The 20073-nt window shown below is 47.8% G+C and overlaps 1 protein-coding gene across 2 annotated transcripts in view; it reads right to left on the minus strand.

The window, feature by feature from the left end:
• Window positions 1–20073, minus strand: part of vta1 (vesicle (multivesicular body) trafficking 1) — a 161332-nt gene that overhangs the window by 23100 nt on the left and 118159 nt on the right. For both annotated transcript variants that reach the window (XM_079526012.1, XM_079526011.1), the window contains exon 6: window positions 11056–11346. In XM_079526012.1, the coding sequence (XP_079382138.1) occupies window positions 11056–11346 (291 nt within the window). The remainder of the gene's footprint in view (window positions 1–11055; window positions 11347–20073) is intronic.

The following is a 20073-nucleotide window of genomic DNA, read 5'->3' on the forward strand; positions in this document are numbered from 1 at the left end:
AGCCACTTTCAAAACGTTAGACCACTTTTTTTGACTTGAGAGCTACTTTCAAAATGACCGACTCAACAAAATCTACCCACCCCCCCAAAAAAATATGATGCCAAAATATGATCCCAAAATATGATCCCATTGCTGAAATCTACAAGCACCAAGTTCCGCGCTATGGACTTGTAGGTCTGCTATTTTTGAAAAATCGTGAAAATGTGCCTCAAACCTTTGAATATATATTATTACAGAGTGGACATTTTAACTCAAATCTTTGCTTCTGGGGAGGTCCCTCGAACAACATATTTTCAGATGGGGGGGGGGGGGGCATATTACATAAAATATTTGGGAAAACGAGAGAAAATGAGATTTTTTTTTATTTCGACGTCAGGCCTAAATGGCTTAAATTAAATATATTTTTTTAGGACCATGCCATGCTGTGATCTACCTGCACGGCCTTTGTGATCTACTGGTCGATCGCGATCTAACCTTTTGGGCACCCCTGTAGTTAGACCGTTCGCTGTGCAGTGGAGGGAGAGATCGCGATGGCTCCAAATAGAATACATTTTCATTTAGTTTTAGTCATATTTGAGTTATCTGAAATATTCGAGTGGTAGCCTAGTTTTACTCGACTAAATACCCTAAGATTTTAGTCGACAAAATCCACAGTGGATGTAGTCAACCGCAATGTATTTCGGCAGGCCTTGGTGGCGTCGTAATGCTCCCCGATTTCAAGCTTTGGTTGCGTGCTAACACGGCAGATCTACAAGCACTCGTTGTGAGCTTGTTAGACCTGCTATTTTCAGCACGCAACCAAGACTAAATTGACTTCTCTTTCTAGATCTCGTTCTAGATTTCTGGATCTCTTCTCCACTATATAGTCCTATAGTGGAGACTATAGTTTTAGTTTTAGTCATAGTCTCTTGAATAGTTTTCATTTAGTTTCAGTCACGTTTTAGTCACCTGGAATGTTGTAGTGTTAGTCTAGTTTTAGTCGACTAAATATCAGATTTTAGTCGACTGAATCTACAGTTGATTCAGTCGACTAAAATGTGTTTTGGCGGGCCTTGATGCCGTCGGTAATGACTGTTTTTACACTTGCTGAAAATAGCCGATCTACAAGCTCACAGCGCGTCGCGTCGTGAGCTTGTAGATCTGCTATTTTCAGCACGCAACAGAGTGTAAAATGACGTATACTGGATCTCTTGTCCACTAGTCCCTTCCTAGCATTTTAGTCTAGTTTTTATTTGTCGACGAAATTGTCAATATATTTAGTCTCAGTTTGGGTCATCATAGCTTAGTTTTCATTTAGTTTCCATGTCGTTTTCGTCAGTGAAAAAGAGGTAGTCGACGAAACAATTTTCGTCTTAGTTTTAGTCGACAAATCGCAGTTCCACGTCCATATGTCACCCTTCACGCCCAAGAGCCGACGGCCCCACAGGGGGGGGGCCCTGATAACGGCCCAGCCATCATCAACACAGCCTATCCTAATCAGTAGGTTACAGTAACGCTCACAGCGATTGGACAAACAAGCCCCGTGTCCGTCAACAGCATAGCAGGTGATTGGCTTGGCGCCAACGTCAACCAGCTGTGGCCAATTTATTATTTATCCATCGCCGCTGGGACTGCTGGGAAATGACAGACAGCTACGCGCGCGCACACGCACACACAATATGACAGACTGCACGTGCACGTGCGTCCGGTCAGTAAAAGCAATAAGAAATGACTCTGTGACTCCTCTAACCAGGTCACATACACTCGTGCTTATGGAAGCTTGGACGCGCGCGCGCGCGCGCACACGCACACGCACGCACGCACGCAGACCTACAAGCTCATAGCGCGCCACCGAGTGGCGCTTACGAGCTTGTAGGTCTGCTATTTTTGAAAAATCGAAGAACGACTGACATAGAAACATAGCTTTTTCAGAAAACTGTCAGGATGTAGAAGACATTTTTTAGAATCTGATCTCAGGTCAAAATGGGTTAATGGCTGCATTCCCCTCCCGTGCACGGGGCCGCCGTGGGAAGTTGTGGGAGATCTGTCAGCGCCGTGTGGTCAGTCAGTGGGATACAGTGGGATAGCAGCAGTAAAACGCTCTATCACACATTTTATGGATCTATAATTCTTGACATTTACAGCGAGAGTCATAAACATTTGGCCATGTTTGCTATATGCCGATCCTCGAGCAGCTTTCTACAGATGAGAAGCCCCCCCCCCCTCCTCCTCCGCTACACTTCAGAAAGGACTCTTAACCCATTCTGGGGCGGGAACCCCTTTTGGTGTTTGAAGCGTTATGTTATAATTTAGCTCGTAAAATAAAATAAAATAGCTCGTAGCGCGCCACCGAGTGGCGCGCTACGAGCTTGTAGATCTGCTATTTTTTTTTTAAATCGTGAAAAAGTGGCACAGATCTTTGAATATAATAGTCTTTCAGATCGAACATTTTTAACTCAAATCTTAGCTTCCTGGAACAACATAATTATTTTCAGACCAATTACATTTCCTTGACATGAAAATGTTTGAGAACGACCGACATAGAAAAGATGGGGTTTTTTCGAGAAAAAAAATTGTAGAATCGTCCTCAGGTCTAAATGGGGTAAGGGGTGATGCAGACCATTTCTAAACGACTGTTTTACACTCGTAGCGCGGCACTCGGTGCCGCGCTATGAGCTTGTAGATCTGCTATTTTTCAATAGCTAAAGTATAACAACATAATGCTTAAAACACCAAAAGGGGTTCCCGCCCAGAATGGGTCAACTATGGAATCGAGCATTTCCCGTCAGTTTAGTAAAGTGTGTCGGGCACCATATATGGTTAATACGAGTTAACACCCCGAGAGGCAAGGACGGAGCTCTCCGTTCAGTCAATTAGTAACGCCCGCCGCTCAGGACGAGAGATTGACAAAAGAGAGATTTATTGATATCGAAAACCAATCGCATCGCTACACACAGGCTGGGAGCGTCTCTTGCGCAACATTCAATGTTATTTTCCGGGGCGGGACGTCATCGAAAATGTCCCCCCCCCCCATTTTAGCCGATGAGACCGACAATCTTAAAACGTGAATAACTCTTGATCTACATCGTAACGTCCAATTCTAAGCAGAGATCATGTGTTAGACCAGTGTTTCCCAACCTGTGTGCCGCGGCACTTTACTGTGCCGCGGCACTTTACTGTGCCGTTTGATGTGTCCAGGTGTGCCGCCTGATTTGACCGAAAATAACACTAACCCTCCCCCGAAAGCAATCGTTGTTGTTGTCACACGTCTAACCATTAGACGTGCGATAACAACAACTTCGGAACAATAGACTCTAACGACCCTCGGCCATTGAAATGTTAATGGTAAAGAGATGCATTCAGAAGACGCTACATTTCGCCCCCTCCAGTAAGACTGGAGCGCACGTAGACAGCAGACACATACAGTCCTACATGTCCCGACCCAAACACTGAGGAGGTAAAGTAAACGTGACGTTGTTGTGATTAAACATAATGTGCCACGAAAAATAGCTGTCCAAGTGTCCATACATGATCGCCTCGTTCGGCGATCATGTATATATATATATATATTTACACACACATATGTATGTATATGTATATAGATAGGCCTATACACCGTATATCTAGGTGTGCCCTGAGATTTTTAGGCTATGAAAAGTGTGCCCTGGGACAAAAAAGGTTGGGAAACACTGTGTTAGACGGCCCACCGCGGTCGGATAGAATTAAATCATACCTCCCGTCGATCGGGAGTGTTTTGGCGACATCTAGCTACTTCAGCCACATCCGGTGATAACATCCGGTCCGTCGCTAAATGTGCTCCGCTGCTATAAATCGCTGGGCGCTCTGATTTAACGGATTAAATAACCACCGGGCGTTCGGGAGGTGTTAATTGATGTAGAACAGCTTCCCTCCTCATTAACGAGTTATGTTTTCAACGTTTAATTCGCGTTTTTTTTTGTATACGTTTTTAAGTCTTACGAGGTTTTCATGGGACAGAGTGTGATATAGGACAGGGGTTCTCAACGTTTTTGGCCGGGGACCCCCGGAAATGCTTTGGCAATGTCTCGGGACCCCCGCCCCGCCCCCTCCCGACCCCCAATATAAATTGACTGCTACAATAACCTTAAACCATTTTGGGCGGGAACCCCTTTTGGTGTTTTAAGCATTATGTTATAATTTAGCTATTTAAAAATAGCAGATCTACAAGCTCGTAGCGCGCCACCGAGTGGCGCGCTACGAGCTTGTAGGTCTGCTATTTTTGAAAAATCGTGAAAATAAAAATTTAAAAAAAATCTTTTTTTATTTTTATTTTTTTGAAAATAATTTGGGGACCCCCTAAAATAATTTGGCGACCCCCCGAGGGGTCGCGACCCACGGGTTGAGAACCCCTGATATAGGACAGGGGTTTTCAACCTTGTTTATACCAAGTACCACCATAATAACTGATGTTAAGATACAGGAGCGTAGACCTGCCATTAGCAGTAACGCTAATGGCAGGTCTGCCATTAGCAGTACGCTATTATAAACACAGGAGGAAAATGTAATTTGTTTTGCTTTTTGTGCCGTTCCTAAGCCAATTTCGCTGCTGCTCTGACACACGACTGATAATAGCGGTAATCAGTTCAGTTCAGTTTATTTTATTTATAGTACAAAATCACCCCAGGGGGTCTCTGTGCACTTTACAGCATTAATACATCAACAAACAAATCAAAGACACAAATAGCATAGCAATACAAAAACATAGTAAAACATGGTAAAATGTGCATAGCTGTATGAATCATACTGATTAAAACTAAGCGGAACCGTAGTGTATAGAAAAAAGGTGTGTTTTTAGCCTTGACTTAAATATGTCCAGGGAGTGTGCATTTCTGACATCCTGAGGGACAGCGTTCCAGAGACAGGGGGCACGATGTGTGAAAGCTCTGCCCCCAACCCTTATTTTATTGTGTGTTGTGACTGTGAGTTTTCCAGCATCCTGAGAGCGTAGTGGTCTTGGAGGGATGTATATATTTATTAAACTGGACATGTAAGGTGGTGCGAGTCCGTTTAAGGTTTTATAGGTCAGGAGGAGTATCTTGAAGTCGGCTCTGGCCTGTATGGGTAGCCAGTGCAGTTCTATTAGTGTTGGTGTGATGTGGTCAAATTTCCTTTTTCTGGTGAGTACTCTAGCTGCTGCGTTTTGTACTAATCTGAGACCATTTGTGACCAGATTTGACCGAGGGGCTGCCATTGGATTTTTTTGAATTTCCGTTTTTTCATGTCATGTGAAAGCAGGGAATCATAGCTTCAAATTGACATATTGGTTGTTCAGTTTGACCCACCAGGTTTGGAGATATGGCTTATAGAAAAATGTCTTGCAGGAGTAGTGGAAAAAAGACCAAGCAGAGAAAATGGACTTCTAAGCTTTAGTTCAGTGATCTGTGACTTTAGGGGGCGCTGTTTTCCCTTCATTACTCCATTAGTCAACCAGCAGTGTTGCCATGTCTGCTTATTATAATTAGTTGGCCTTGTTTCTAAAGAAAAATAATGCATAGGCCTACTGTACCAATTTTATAATAATTTATAACCTGTTAATAAAAATGTATTTGACAAAAATAAAGTGTAGTTGATTATTTGGGCTTGTTTTTAAAGTGTAGTTGATTATGGAGAGTTGGTAACCAAGTGGACCCTTATTAGATCTTTAACTATCAAGTGTAAAAATAAACCTTAAAAAGGTCCATTTTGTTTCATTTTACACTCTCAAGATATACATAATTGTTAAACATCTGCATTACTTAATTTACAATAAGTCTACATAATTAGAGAATGTTGTTATCTTGATCGTTTGCCTGTTATCTCTCCTTTTTAAAATAGGCTACTGTATTTATTTGGCCTTTTGTAGTATGAAAAAGGGAAAATAACAGTGGCAGATCAATTAGGCCTATGTAAATGTTCCAGATGAGTACAAATAAAAGAGCTATATGAATGCAATAAATAAAAAAACAGTAACCAACAGACAACAGGACAGTTTGCTCTCAAACCCTCCCAGCACAAATTGTGCCCTCTTGGCTCTTCTCTTAATTCCTCTGTTTCATTAGCCTGTTATTATTATTATTTGTCTGCAGACCCCCATCTGAAAATAATTTATGCCAGACACAAGATTTGTGTTGTTTGTATGCATGTAGATCCGCTATTTTCGCTTATTTTGGGCTTGTTTTCATATACCGGGTTGCTCATTTCTCTCGCAGAAACTGGCAACCCCACAATGATAGCCGTTAGCTACATTTAGCTAATATATTGATATCAATCCTGTAAGCTAAAACAAGTACATTATCGCGCTATATTACATATCGATGCGATCTGCGTTATTATGACCTTAATTTTCATGGCAGGTACATTCCAAAGCAACTAATAATAACCACGTTATGGTGACATAATGTTACAATGTTTACAATACATTCATTCGAGTCTTCTTCTTCTGCTATTGGAAATAGGAAGCCATTTCCGCATTTTCCATTGTTGTGGTCAACAGTGCCCCCAGCTGGAACATTAGCATGAATTAGCTTTAGGCGGACCAAAATAAACACACTTTTTACAAAATATCGTTGTTAATACTTATTTCTGTGCTATTTCTGTTAGCCAGTTAGTAAAAGACTAGTATTATCTTCCAAAACGATTGTGTACAAAAAGGCGGATTTTAGCGGAATTTGCATACTATAGCAGGGAAGCCGTATGTCTAGTTAGCATTGGTTAACCCAATGGTTATAACATTAGACATAGTGACATGTTTAAGCATTTATTTCATATTTATATGTCGATATCAGCTCTGACATTTATTACAGACCTGCTCTAACATGACATGAATAATAATATAGCTTCAGATTATTTTAGACAGAAAAATAAAAAAGGACAAAGAAAATAGTCTTTCAGCTGTCCTCAACAATTGCCACCCCCGCGATGGCAGGCTCTATATCGCGTGTGGTCACATTTGTTGCTGTTGATGGTAAACCGGAGAAGAGGGCATTGCAGTAATCTATTCTTGAGGTGATGAAGGCGTGGACCAGGGTTTCGGCGTCGGGAAGTGAGAGTATTGGACGGATTCTAGCAACGTTGCGCAGATGGAAGAAGGCAGATTTTGTAATGCTTTTTATGTGGTGTGTGAAAGATAGAGATGTGTCAAAAATGACTCCTAGGTTTCGGACTGTTGGTTTGTGGGTTATTGGGCAGCCATCGAGGTTAAGGGTTAGGTTATTGCACAGATGAGTATGTTTGGCTGGACCGACTAGCAGCATCTCTGATTTGGTAGAGTTCATGTTCCAGAAAAGAACAGGCAAGAGATGGACCTTCCGAGACCGAGCCACAGGTACTGTACGTCAGCTGGACTACATACTTGTAAGGCGAAAGTGGAGGAGCTCCATCTTGAATGCTGAATCGTTCAGCACTTTCAGCTCTGTGGGCTCTGACCACCGCATGGTCAACATGAGGGTGCGACTGAGCCTCAGGGTCCCCAAGCCAAGCCCCAAGATCCGGCACGACTGGAAGGCATTCGCAGCCGACCCATGCCTGCAAGCCAGGTACACGGAGGAGGTTAGGAAGCGCTTTCGGCAGCTGGACAAGGGAGCTGAGCCCAGCAGCGAATACGAGAGATTCGTTGTTGCGAATGAGGAGGCGACCAGGCTGTGCGTGCCAATGCTGGACAAAGCCAGAGTGTCCATGCGGTCCAGACATCCGGAGGTTGTAGCTGCACGCAGCAGGGTGGAGGAAGCACGGCTCAACTTTGAGCGTGAACCAACCCTGGAGAGACGTGTTGTACTGAATGAAGCCAAGCTGTTTCTCTTCAGTACATACGACACCATAAAAGGAGAGGAACTGATGGAGAGCATACAAAGAGTGCAGGCAGCGCATGGTGAAAGGCAATATGGGGAGGCCTGGAGAGTCATCAATGAGATGACTGGGCGGAAGAGAGCTAAGGAGGGACAGGTGGAGGGACACAGCCCAGAGGACAGGGTGACTACCTGGTTCGGCCACTTCCGGGGGCGAAATCCACAGTGAGGGAGGGCAAGAGTGCTGGGCCAGATGGCATACCCCCAGAGGTCCTAAAGAACTGTGACCTTGATGACCTCACCCTGGAGTTTTGCAACCTGGCACTAATGAACAACAAACAGCCTGAAATATGGTCTCTGTCTAACATCATTCCAGTGCCTAAAGCAGGGGACCTCTCAAAGCCAGACAACTACCGAGGCATCAGCCTAACTTGTATCACTGCAAAGGTTTACAACAGAATGATCCTAAACAGGATACGGCATGCCATCGACCCTCTCCTGAGGGAGAACCAAAATGGCTTCAGAGAGAGGAGAACTACCGTAGCACAGATCTTGGCACTGAGGAGAATGATTGAGGAGGTGAAGAAGGATAACTTGACTGCTGTTCTCTGCTTCATCGACTTCAAAAAGTCATTTGACTCGATTCACAGAGGCACAATGGTGAAGATCCTTAAGGCCTACGGTGTCCCTCCCAACTTGCTCCGGGCAATAGAGACCATGTATGCAGGAACAAGGGCCAAGGTGGTGACCCCAGATGGCAACAGCGAGTAGTTTGATATCCGGGCTGGGGTAATGCAGGGGGATACCCTAGCTCCCTTCCTCTTCATCATAGTCCTGGACTATGCACTCAGGAAAGCCATCAGTGGACGAGAGCAGGATCTTGGCTTCACCCCAACACCAAGGAGGTCGAGACGACATCCAAAAGTAGTCCTGACAGACCTGGACTATGCGGATGACATCAGCCTGCTCTCCGACAACGTGGAACAAGCTCAGGAACTCCTGAACAGAGTAGAGCTGGAGTGTGCCAATGTTGGCCTTAGGCTAAATGCCAAGAAAACTGAGGTTATCACCTATAACATCTCACCGGAACATCCACCTCTCACAACAACAGGAGGCACTGTGCTGAAGGAAGTCAAGGACTTCAAGTACCTGGGCTCATGGGTCAACTCAACCGAGCAAGATCTGAAAGTGAGGAAGGCACTTGCATGGAGGGCCCTGAATGGCATGACCAGTGTATGGAACTCTAATCTCCCCCGACAAATCAAACTCAGCTTCTTCTACGCAACAGTGGAGTCTGTTCTCCTATACGGCAGTAAATGCTGGACCCTGAAGCCAACCCTGCAGAAGTCCCTTGACGGGTGCTACACCAGAATGCTGCGTGCAGTACTTAACATCAGCAAGACTGTACATGTTACTAACAAGACTCTGTATGAGGGATTACCAAGGGTGAGCCAGAAAATAGCAGCCAGGAGAATGAGACTAGCAGAACACTGCCAAAGGCATCAAGAACTGCCAGCCAGCAAACTGGTGCTTTGGGAACCAACACACGGGCATCGATCACGAGGACGTCCCACGCTAACATATGTGGATGTACTCAAGAGCGATGCAGGAGCGCAAAGTACCAACGAACTGGCCAGATGTATGGAGAACCGGGATGACTGGAAACGACGATGGAGGGCTCGTCTGAGGACGACCTAGAGAGAGGAGTAGGAAGGAGCTGTTCATCCATTTCTTGACCTCGGCTAGACAGATTTCAAGGTTGTGAATGTTGGATGGGTCAGTTGCTGTGATGGGGATGTAGATTTGGGTGTCGTCTGCATAGCAGTGGTATTCTATGCCAGACTTTCTAAAAATGTCGCCTAATGGTGTCATATATAAACAGAAGAGGGTTGGACCAAGAACTGAGCCTTGTGGGACACCGTAATTAACACTGGACAAATCGGACATTGAATTATTGAAGAGCACACGCTGAGATCTATGTGAGAGGTAGGAGCGGAACCAATCGAGTGCAGGACCTTTGATACCAATTAGATGTTCTAAACGATCGAGGATAATTGAGTGATCGACCGTATCAAATGCGGCACTAAGGTCGAGGAGCAGCAGGAGAGAGGTCCTGTCCGCATCCATTGCCATTAGCAGATCATTTGACACTTTAACCAGAGCGGTTTCTGTGGAGTGGTGGGATCTGAAACCGGACTGAAAATTGTCAAAAAGATTGTTACTGCTGAGATGGGCTGTAAGCTGATTGGCAACAACTTTTTCTAGCAGTTTTGACATAAATGGGAGATTGGATATTGGTCTATAGTTCGCTAATGTGTGTGGATCAGGGATTAATGAGTTCTCAAATCTTCTATCAAAACAGCCATAGCCACTTGCCCAAATGTGCCCAAAATGTGCTGACCTCGTCACATTTCTGCTGACCTCATCACATTTTTCATGAAGTCTATGGCTGTTTTTAGCCCAAGGAGTGTTTTTTTGTGCAAAACTAATGCTTGGAATGGTTTCAGAATCGTGAAAACCCCCTAGTTTGACATGTCACACATGCTACTTAACCCATTTTTGGGCGGGAACCCCTGTTGGTGTTAGCATTATGTTATGCTTTAGCTATTGAAAAATAGCAGATCTACAAGCTCATAGCGCGCCACCGAGTGGCGCGCTACGAGCTTGTAGGTCTGCTATTTTTGAAAAATCGAAGAACGACTGACATAGAAACATAGCTTTTTCAGAAAACCGTCAGGATGTAGAAGAATTTTTTTTAGAATCTGATCTCAGGATCAAAATGGGTTAAACAAAAGAAGCCTGTCGGGGCTGCCGGACTATTACGGATATTTGGCTCTTCAAAATAAGGGTTGAAAGGGGTAAAAAAAAAAAACATGGCAATGCGCGATAAATAAATATATTAATCCCGGGCGGCGGGGAATTAAACATGAAAGTTTTATCAACATGGAAGCGATATAATGACGATTATGTCAGAAACATAATTGCGATCATCTCAAAACAATGAAAGGTTGGGAGGGAGAACCACAGGGCCTGTAGTCTGGACCTTTGATACCAATTAGATGTTCTAAACGATCGAGGAGAATTGAGTGATCGACCGTATCAAATGCGGCACTAAGGTCGAGGAGCAGCAGGAGAGAGGTCCTGTCCGCATCCAAACATAATTGCGATCATCTCAAAACGATGAAAGGTTGGGAGGGAGAACCACAGGGCCTCTAGTCTGGACCTTTGATACCAGAGGGGGTAGAGGGGGGTTCTTTTTTCTTTTTTGGTATACCTGCGGGCGGAGGCGGTTCTGCGGCGGGCGTGTTGGCGGGCGCGTGAGCCCCCGGCGGGATGTGGATGTTGTTGTAGTTGGCGGAGGAGGGGTTGTTGTTGCTGGGGGGCCCCGGGGGGGTGAAGCCGATGCCTGGGGGGCCCCCCCCACCGGGCTCGTACCCGGGGTGGGGGTACTGGGGGTACTGGGGCTGAGCAGGGTCCCCTCCTCCTCCTCCTCGGAAGGACCCTCCGTGAGACGACGGACCACCCGGGGATGAGTGGCCTCCACCCTCGGCACCGTACTCCCCATCTGAGGGAGAGAGAGAGAGAGAGAGAGAGAGAGAGAGATAGAGGAGTAGTTTAGTTTATCAAACATAGTGAGACTGAGACACACATTTATGTTCACGCTTGGTTTTATTAGCACACACCAAAGAAAGAAAGAAAGAAAGAAAGACCTTACTGAGCTGCATTCAAGACACTTGCCTTGTGTCTGACACCTTGCCTTGTGTCTCCTTGCCTTGTGTCTCCTTGCCTTGTGTCTGACACCCTGCCTTGTGTCTGACACCTTGCCTTGTGTCTGACACCCGGCCTTGTGTCCGACACCCTGCCTTGTGTCCGACACCCTGCCTTGTGTCTGACACCCTGCCTTGTGTCTGACACCCTGCCTTGTGTCCGACACCCTGCCTTGTGTCCGACACCTTGCCTTGTGTCCGACACCCTGCCTTGTGTCTGACACCCTGCCTTGTGTCCGACACCCTGCCTTGTGTCCGACACCTTGCCTTGTGTCTGACACCCTGCCTTGTGTCCGACACCTTGCCTTGTGTCCGACACCCTGCCTTGTGTCCGACACCCTGCCTTGTGTCTGACACCTTGCCTTGTGTCCGACACCCTGCCTTGTGTCCGACACCTTGCCTTGTGTCCGACACCTTGCCTTGTGTCCGACACCCTGCCATGTGTCTGACACCCTGCCTTGTGTCTGACACCCTGCCTTGTGTCTGACACCCTGCCATGTGTCTGACACCCTGCCTTGTGTCTGACACCCTGCCTTGTGTCTGACACCCTGCCTTGTGTCTGACACCTTGCCTTGTGTCCGACACCTTGCCTTGTGTCCGACACCTTGCCTTGTGTCCGACACCCTGCCATGTGTCTGACACCCTGCCTTGTGTCTGACACCCTGCCTTGTGTCTGACACCCTGCCTTGTGTCTGACACATTGCCTTGTGTCTGACACCCTGCCTTGTGTCTGACACCTTGCCTTGTGTCTGACACCCTGCCTTGTGTCTGACACCCTGCCTTGTGTCTGACACCCTGCCTTGTGTCTGACACCTTGCCTTGTGTCTGACACCTTGCCTTGTGTCTGACACCTTGCCTTGTGTCTGACACCCTGCCTTGTGTCTGACACCCTGCCTTGTGTCTGACACCCTGCCTTGTGTCTGACACCTTGCCTTGTGTCTGACACCCTGCCTTGTGTCTGACACCCTGCCTTGTGTCTGACACCTTGCCTTGTGTCTGACACCTTGCCTTGTGTCTGACACCCTGCCTTGTGTCTGACACCCTGCCTTGTGTCTGACACCTTGCCTTGTGTCCGACACCCTGCCTTGTGTCTGACACCCTGCCTTGTGTCTGACACCTTGCCTTGTGTCCGACACCCTGCCTTGTGTCTGACACCCTGCCTTGTGTCTGACACCTTGCCTTGTGTCTGACACCCTGCCTTGTGTCTGACACCCTGCCTTGTGTCTGACACCTTGCCTTGTGTCTGACACCCTGCCTTGTGTCTGACACCCTGCCTTGTGTCTGACACCCTGCCTTGTGTCTGACACCCTGCCTTGTGTCTGACACCTTGCCTTGTGTCTGACACCTTGCCTTGTGTCTGACACCCTGCCTTGTGTCTGACACCCTGCCTTGTGTCTGACACCCTGCCTTGTGTCTGACACCTTGCCTTGTGTCTGACACATTGCCTTGTGTCTGACACCCTGCCTTGTGTCTGACACCTTGCCTTGTGTCTGACACCCTGCCTTGTGTCTGACACCTTGCCTTGTGTCTGACACCCTGCCTTGTGTCTGACACCTTGCCTTGTGTCTGACACCCTGCCTTGTGTCTGACACCCTGCCTTGTGTCTGACACCCTGCCTTGTGTCCGACACCCTGCCTTGTGTCTGACACCCTGCCTTGTGTCTGACACCCTGCCTTGTGTCTGACACATTGCCTTGTGTCTGACACCCTGCCTTGTGTCTGACACCTTGCCTTGTGTCTGACACCCTGCCTTGTGTCTGACACCCTGCCTTGTGTCTGACACCCTGCCTTGTGTCTGACACCCTGCCTTGTGTCTGACACCCTGCCTTGTGTCTGACACCCTGCCTTGTGTCTGACACCTTGCCTTGTGTCTGACACCCTGCCTTGTGTCCGACACCTTGCCTTGTGTCTGACACCCTGCCTTGTGTCTGACACCTTGCCTTGTGTCTGACACCCTGCCTTGTGTCTGACACCCTGCCTTGTGTCTGACACCCTGCCTTGTGTCTGACACCTTGCCTTGTGTCTGACACCCTGCCTTGTGTCTGACACCCTGCCTTGTGTCTGACACCCTGCCTTGTGTCTGACACCTTGCCTTGTGTCTGACACCCTGCCTTGTGTCTGACACACTGCCTTGTGTCTGACACCTTGCCTTGTGTCTGACACCTTGCCTTGTGTCTGACACATTGCCTTGTGTCTGACACCCTGCCTTGTGTCTGACACCTTGCCTTGTGTCTGACACCCTGCCTTGTGTCTGACACCCTGCCTTGTGTCTGACACATTGCCTTGTGTCTGACACCTTGCCTTGTGTCTGACACCCTGCCTTGTGTCTGACACCCTGCCTTGTGTCTGACACCCTGCCTTGTGTCTGACACCCTGCCTTGTGTCTGACACCCTGCCTTGTGTCTGACACCCTGCCTTGTGTCTGACACCCTGCCTTGTGTCTGACACCCTGCCTTGTGTCCGACACCCTGCCTTGTGTCCGACACCCTGCCTTGTGTCCGACACCTTGCCTTGTGTCCGACACCTTGCCTTGTGTCCGACACCCTGCCTTGTGTCCGACACCCTGCCTTGTGTCCGACACCCTGCCTTGTGTCCGACACCCTGCCTTGTGTCCGACACCCTGCCTTGTGTCCGACACCCTGCCTTGTGTCCGACACCCTGCCTTGTGTCCGACACCCTGCCTTGTGTCCGACACCCTGCCTTGTGTCCGACACCCTGCCTTGTGTCCGACACCCTGCCTTGTGTCCGACACCCTGCCTTGTGTCCGACACCCTGCCTTGTGTCCGACACCCTGCCTTGTGTCCGACACCCTGCCTTGTGTCCGACACCCTGCCTTGTGTCCGACACCCTGCCTTGTGTCCGACACCCTGCCTTGTGTCCGACACCCTGCCTTGTGTCCGACACCCTGCCTTGTGTCCGACACCCTGCCTTGTGTCCGACACCCTGCCTTGTGTCCGACACCCTGCCTTGTGTCCGACACCCTGCCTTGTGTCCGACACCCTGCCTTGTGTCCGACACCCTGCCTTGTGTCCGACACCCTGCCTTGTGTCCGACACCCTGCCTTTTGTCCGACACCCTGCCTTTTGTCCGACACCCTGCCTTGTGTCCGACACCCTGCCTTGTGTCCGACACCCTGCCTTGTGTCCGACACCCTGCCTTGTGTCCGACACCCTGCCTTGTGTCCGACACCCTGCCTTTTGTCCGACACCCTGCCTTGTGTCCGACACCCTGCCTTGTGTCCGACACCCTGCCTTGTGTCCGACACCCTGCCTTGTGTCCGACACCTTGCCTTGTGTCCGACACCCTGCCTCCTGTCTGACACCCTGCCTTGTGTCTGACACCCTGCCTTGTGTCTAACACCCTGCCTTGTGTCCGACACCTTGCCTTGTGTCCGACACCCTGCCTCCTGTCTGACACCCTGCCTTGTGTCTGACACCCTGCCTTGTGTCCGACACCTTGCCTCCTGTCTGACACCCTGCCTTGTGTCTGACACCCTGCCTTGTGTCCGACACCTTGCCTCCTGTCTGACACCCTGCCTCCTGTCTGACACCCTGCCTCCTGTCTGACACCCTGCCTTGTGTCTGACACCCTGCCTTGTGTCTGACACCCTGCCTTGTGTCTGACACCCTGCCTTGTGTCTGACACCCTGCCTTGTGTCTGACACCCTGCCTTGTGTCTGACACCCTGCCTTGTGTCTGACACCCTGCCTTGTGTCTGACACCCTGCCTTGTGTCTGACACCCTGCCTTGTGTCTGACACCCTGCCTTGTCTGACACCCTGCCTTGTGTCTGACACAAATAAAGAAACAGTCTCTGATCTAAATAAAACATATCTCCAAAGCCTAGCATACCTTTCCAACATAAGCTGTATTTAACACAAACACGCCCATGCCACCCCCCCCACGTGTACCGATAAGCGTACTTTATTTTTGTTGAGTAGCCACTTATTTTACCCATAGATGCAGATGGATCTTTGATCTACACTTGTCAGTTGTCATTCATGCTTGTAGATCGGTTGTTTTTGGCGATTTGCTGCAGTGTTGGGTCAGACTTGCTCCCGTTGCATTCGTTCAGCCTATAGTGTCAATTGGATGTTTTGGTACTCGGGTGAAAGTATCGGGGGCCGGTTCCAAGTAGCGATACCAGTATGGGTACAGTATCGGTACAACTCTACATTTAAGCATTACTTATGGTTAAGTGACGTCATTACGTCGTTTCGATCAATAGATGGACTGCTTTTACGGAAGGAGCAGGTACCAGGCTTCAGTCCAAAAGATCAGATCCGAGAAACCGAATTTGCCAGAAGTCTTAGAAAAGCTTTAGTTTAAAACACTTTTTGACATACAGTAGTTAACACCCAGAAATCCCCCCCCCACCACCCGCAATGATGATGATTGGTAGACATGAATGCAGTCTTTATTATTTTTCCTCCGTTGTGACAATGCCCAAATATTGCAAAAACCTCAATAGGATCACTGACCATAGTCATTATAACGAGACACACCGGGCGTTTGCGCCGAACTGTCGAGGCTGGAATTCAGCTCCTCGATCCTCCCAAAACCAACGATAACACATTTCACTGCTCCTCCCGCGACCACAGTGACACCCCACCCCCCCCCCCCCAGGCGGACACTTTCGAATGATCATTCTGTCCTGTCAGAGGAGTTGTTGATGACAGACACGTCCCCGTCCCCCCCTTTGTTTTGTTCTCTCACACCCCTAATCTGAATTTGGTGGGGTATTGAGAGTGATGCCAGTGGTTGAGTTTCTTTTCCCACCATGTTTTTGGCTTTCTCAGAGTATCTTTACAGGGCATGGGGATAGGAGGCGAAGGGTGACGTAGAACTAGAGTGTATTATGAACGTATAACTGTTTTACAGATTATTTAGTTATATATTTCATGTACAGGTCTTTTTTTAATCCATTTTGACCTGAGATGAGATTCTAAAATTGTCTTATAAATCCTGAAAAAATCCTGAAAAGCTATGTTTCTATGTCAGTGGTTCTTCGACTTTTCAAAAATAGCAGATCTACAAGCTCGTAGCGCGCCACTCGGTGGCGCGCTATGAGCTTGTAGATCTGCTATTTTTCAATAGCTAAAGCATAACATAATGCTTGGGTTAATATATATATTTTTATCCCACGATTTTGTAACCCATTTTTCACCCCTGTGTCAATTATCTAATGTGATCCTGGGCTCTACACACCCTCCGCCAGCCTAGTCCCGATATATGGGGGACATGGGGAGAGCAACGGACTTGAACTCATGCTTCCTTCATGCCTGAGTGTCCAAGTTGCTCCTTTACACCTGACAGGGGGGGAGTTTCCCTGGTTGGACGTATAGCGCGTGGAAGGAACACGTTATTCCGACCAGTTCCTTTCCCCTCCATCAGGCGCCCCGGCTGGCCAGGGTGAGGTATAGTTTAGAGACCAGGATTACTGCATGTTTTTTGTGAGGGTATACCCACCCTAGGGCCCTTTCGCCAACCCCGCCTCGGGTATGGGCACTGATGACGCGGTGGAGGAAACACGCAGCCAGCGCCCACAGCGCCCCGAGCGGGAATCGAACCCACTACTACTGTCTGTAATCTGAATGAGTTGCTGGCTGGCTACACACCTGTATGTTGTTTTTGTTATCGTTTTAAATTGCTGTGTCTGATAATCTCATGTGGGATGGGTCAAGAAATTGTCCGGACACGGAAATAAAATATTCATGCATTCACTCATTCATTCACACTGCTCTTAAAGGTATATTCAGTGATTTCACTTAATTCAAATATCACTTATTTTTTCTTATTTTTTGGATAATCCTCCCTACTATAAAGTGTGCTGACCATATAAGGAGTTCCTCCCTGTCCCCAGTGAGCCCCTGGGGTCAAAAAACCCTAGTTTCGGTTTGGGCTTTGGGTGGCAAAGCCTTCATCCAATCAGGATGAGAGGGGCCTTCCTCCAATCATGATCGAGTGGGGGCGGGCATTGGTGCACGTGCTGTTGGTCTGTTGTACTTCCCCCACTGTAGAGCGTGTGCATGTGCACATCTTGTTACCGGGTGGACCAGGTTTTTTTTCCAAATCACCCAAATCACTGAATGCTCCTTTAATGATCTGCATTGTACGCCAAACAGGGCTGTCACATTTAAAGCATTTACGTTTACCATCAACTGTCATAGAAAAAAATAGCGATTTATCAGTAATTGTAATTTTTGGCATTGGAACATTGGAACGTATGAACAGTGGTGATTGCACGCGCTACCACAACGTTCCCCCTGAGCGCTTGTAGATCTGCTATTTTTGAAAAATCGTGAAAATCTTTGAATATAGTTATATTCTTCCAGAGAGAACGTTTTAACCCATTTTGGGCGGGAACCCCTTTTGGTGTTAGCATTATGTTATGCTTTAGCTATTGAAAAATAGCAGATCTATAAGCTCATAGCGCGCCACCGAGTGGCGCGCTACGAGCTTGTAGGTCTGCTATTTTTGAAAAATCGAAGAATGACTGACATAGAAACATGGCTTTTTCAGAAAACTGTCAGGATGTAGAAGACATTTTTTGAATCCGATCTCAGGTCAAAATGGGTTAACTCAAATCTGTCTGTCTGTCTCCACCACACACTGTATGTTGAGGTCCAGTCTGTCCAACAGTGTCCTTGCGTCACCACGTCACCCAGACAGACAACCTAAGCAGGGCAGGAATTTCACGGCGGCCACGGCGGCCATGGCCGTCGTGGTGCCCCGACCGGCGCCCACAGAAGTTCATTTTACCGTTTTTGCGCAATTTTCCAGTCATTACGGTAACCAATGTTCCCCTCACGTCCCGCGCAGAACAAATCTGTGTTGTAGTTGTGTTGCCATTTGCAAAGTGGTTTGATTCTTTTGCGGTACTTTGCCTTAATAACTACCCCCGCTGCCGCTTCTAAACCAAGCCCTTATTCAAAAGTTATGTAGGCTGTCATTGTATTTTATGTGAATTAACTCACAGTTTAACCCAATGATCCTCAGCCATTTCAATTTCAAGGACCCCCAAATTAAATGTAGGTGCATGTGTCTCTGTGCCAACAACACGTCCATTTTCCCATGTCACCCTACCATGGATTGGACGCCATCCATTTAGTTTCCTCGCACTGATGGGTAAAAACACCCCCAAAAAACCCTCCGTTTTCCAACTCGCCTCAGCGCTGGGAGTTAGTTGGAAATCTCTCCCCTTCTGCCGTCTCTCTCTCTCTCTCTCCCCCTCTCCCCCTCTCCCTCTCTATTCATTTCCTCCAGCTAGCCATGTCCTCCTTCCAGCTAATGGAAAGTCAGGCCTGAGTGCCTGGAAGACAATGGCGTTTCTGTAGCTATAGCTCTGACTCTGTGTGCGTGCGTGCGTGCGTGCACCAATATACAGTATGTTGTCATGTACAGTGCATGTTGTGAATATGCTGCAAGTGTTTGAGTTGTCTGTGAATGTCTGTCTGTGTCAACACATGTTTTCCTATGAACATGTGTGTGTGTGCGCTTGACCCAGTAACTCCCTTGAGGTTCATTAACGTACTTAACATGTTCCGTATGTGGTTTTTTGTGTCCAGAGCGCGCATGCACGCGCAGGCGCGCACACACACACACACACACACACACACACACACACACACACACACACACACACACACACACACACACACACACACACACACACACACACACACACACACACACACACACACACACACACACACACACACACACACACAGTATAGTCGTTATCATATGGATACCGTGTTCAATATAGCTTGTGAAACACATGTGGACACGGTCTTATAACTTGTTGTAAGAGTGTTTGATCAGGTGGTCCCACAGAGACCATAGAAAGGTTGCACTGCACAAAGCAAGGGTGTGTGTGTGTGTGTGTGTGTGTGTGTGTGTGTGTGTGTGTGTGTGTGTGTGTGGGGTGGGGGGGGGCTGTTTTGAAACTCACTCTTTGAATGCCCAGAGTTTCTATTTGCGACGTTTCGGACCCCTCTCGGTATATCTTATACAGTTTGGCTAGGATATGTCTTATTTTGGGGCATATATACAGTATATATATGCCCCAAGCTACAGTATTTTTTTATATTAGAGCAATAACACACACACACACACACACACACACACACACACACACACACACACACACACACACACACACACACACACACACACACACACACACACACACACACACACACACACACACACACACACACACACACACACACACACACACACACACACACACCAAACAGCCGTGCTGGTTGACAAGCAGAGGCAGGCGATGAAGCACTAATACAATCCAGATGACAAGAGCAGACAGACACTGAACAGCTAACCCTAGGAGCTGAATGGCACGCACGCACGCACGCACGCACGCACGCACGGGGGTGTGCTATCAAGGGAAATAACTGTCACGATGTCATCACCACTGACAGGGAGATCCTAATGCTGTGCGTGTGCGCACAAGAGAGAGAGAGAGAGAGAGAGAGATGCGGAAGAAAAGAGGGAGGGAGAGAGAG

Source organism: Electrona antarctica (assembly GCF_951216825.1).
Source record: "Electrona antarctica genome assembly, chromosome: 17".
Lineage (NCBI taxonomy): Eukaryota > Metazoa > Chordata > Actinopteri > Myctophiformes > Myctophidae > Electrona > Electrona antarctica.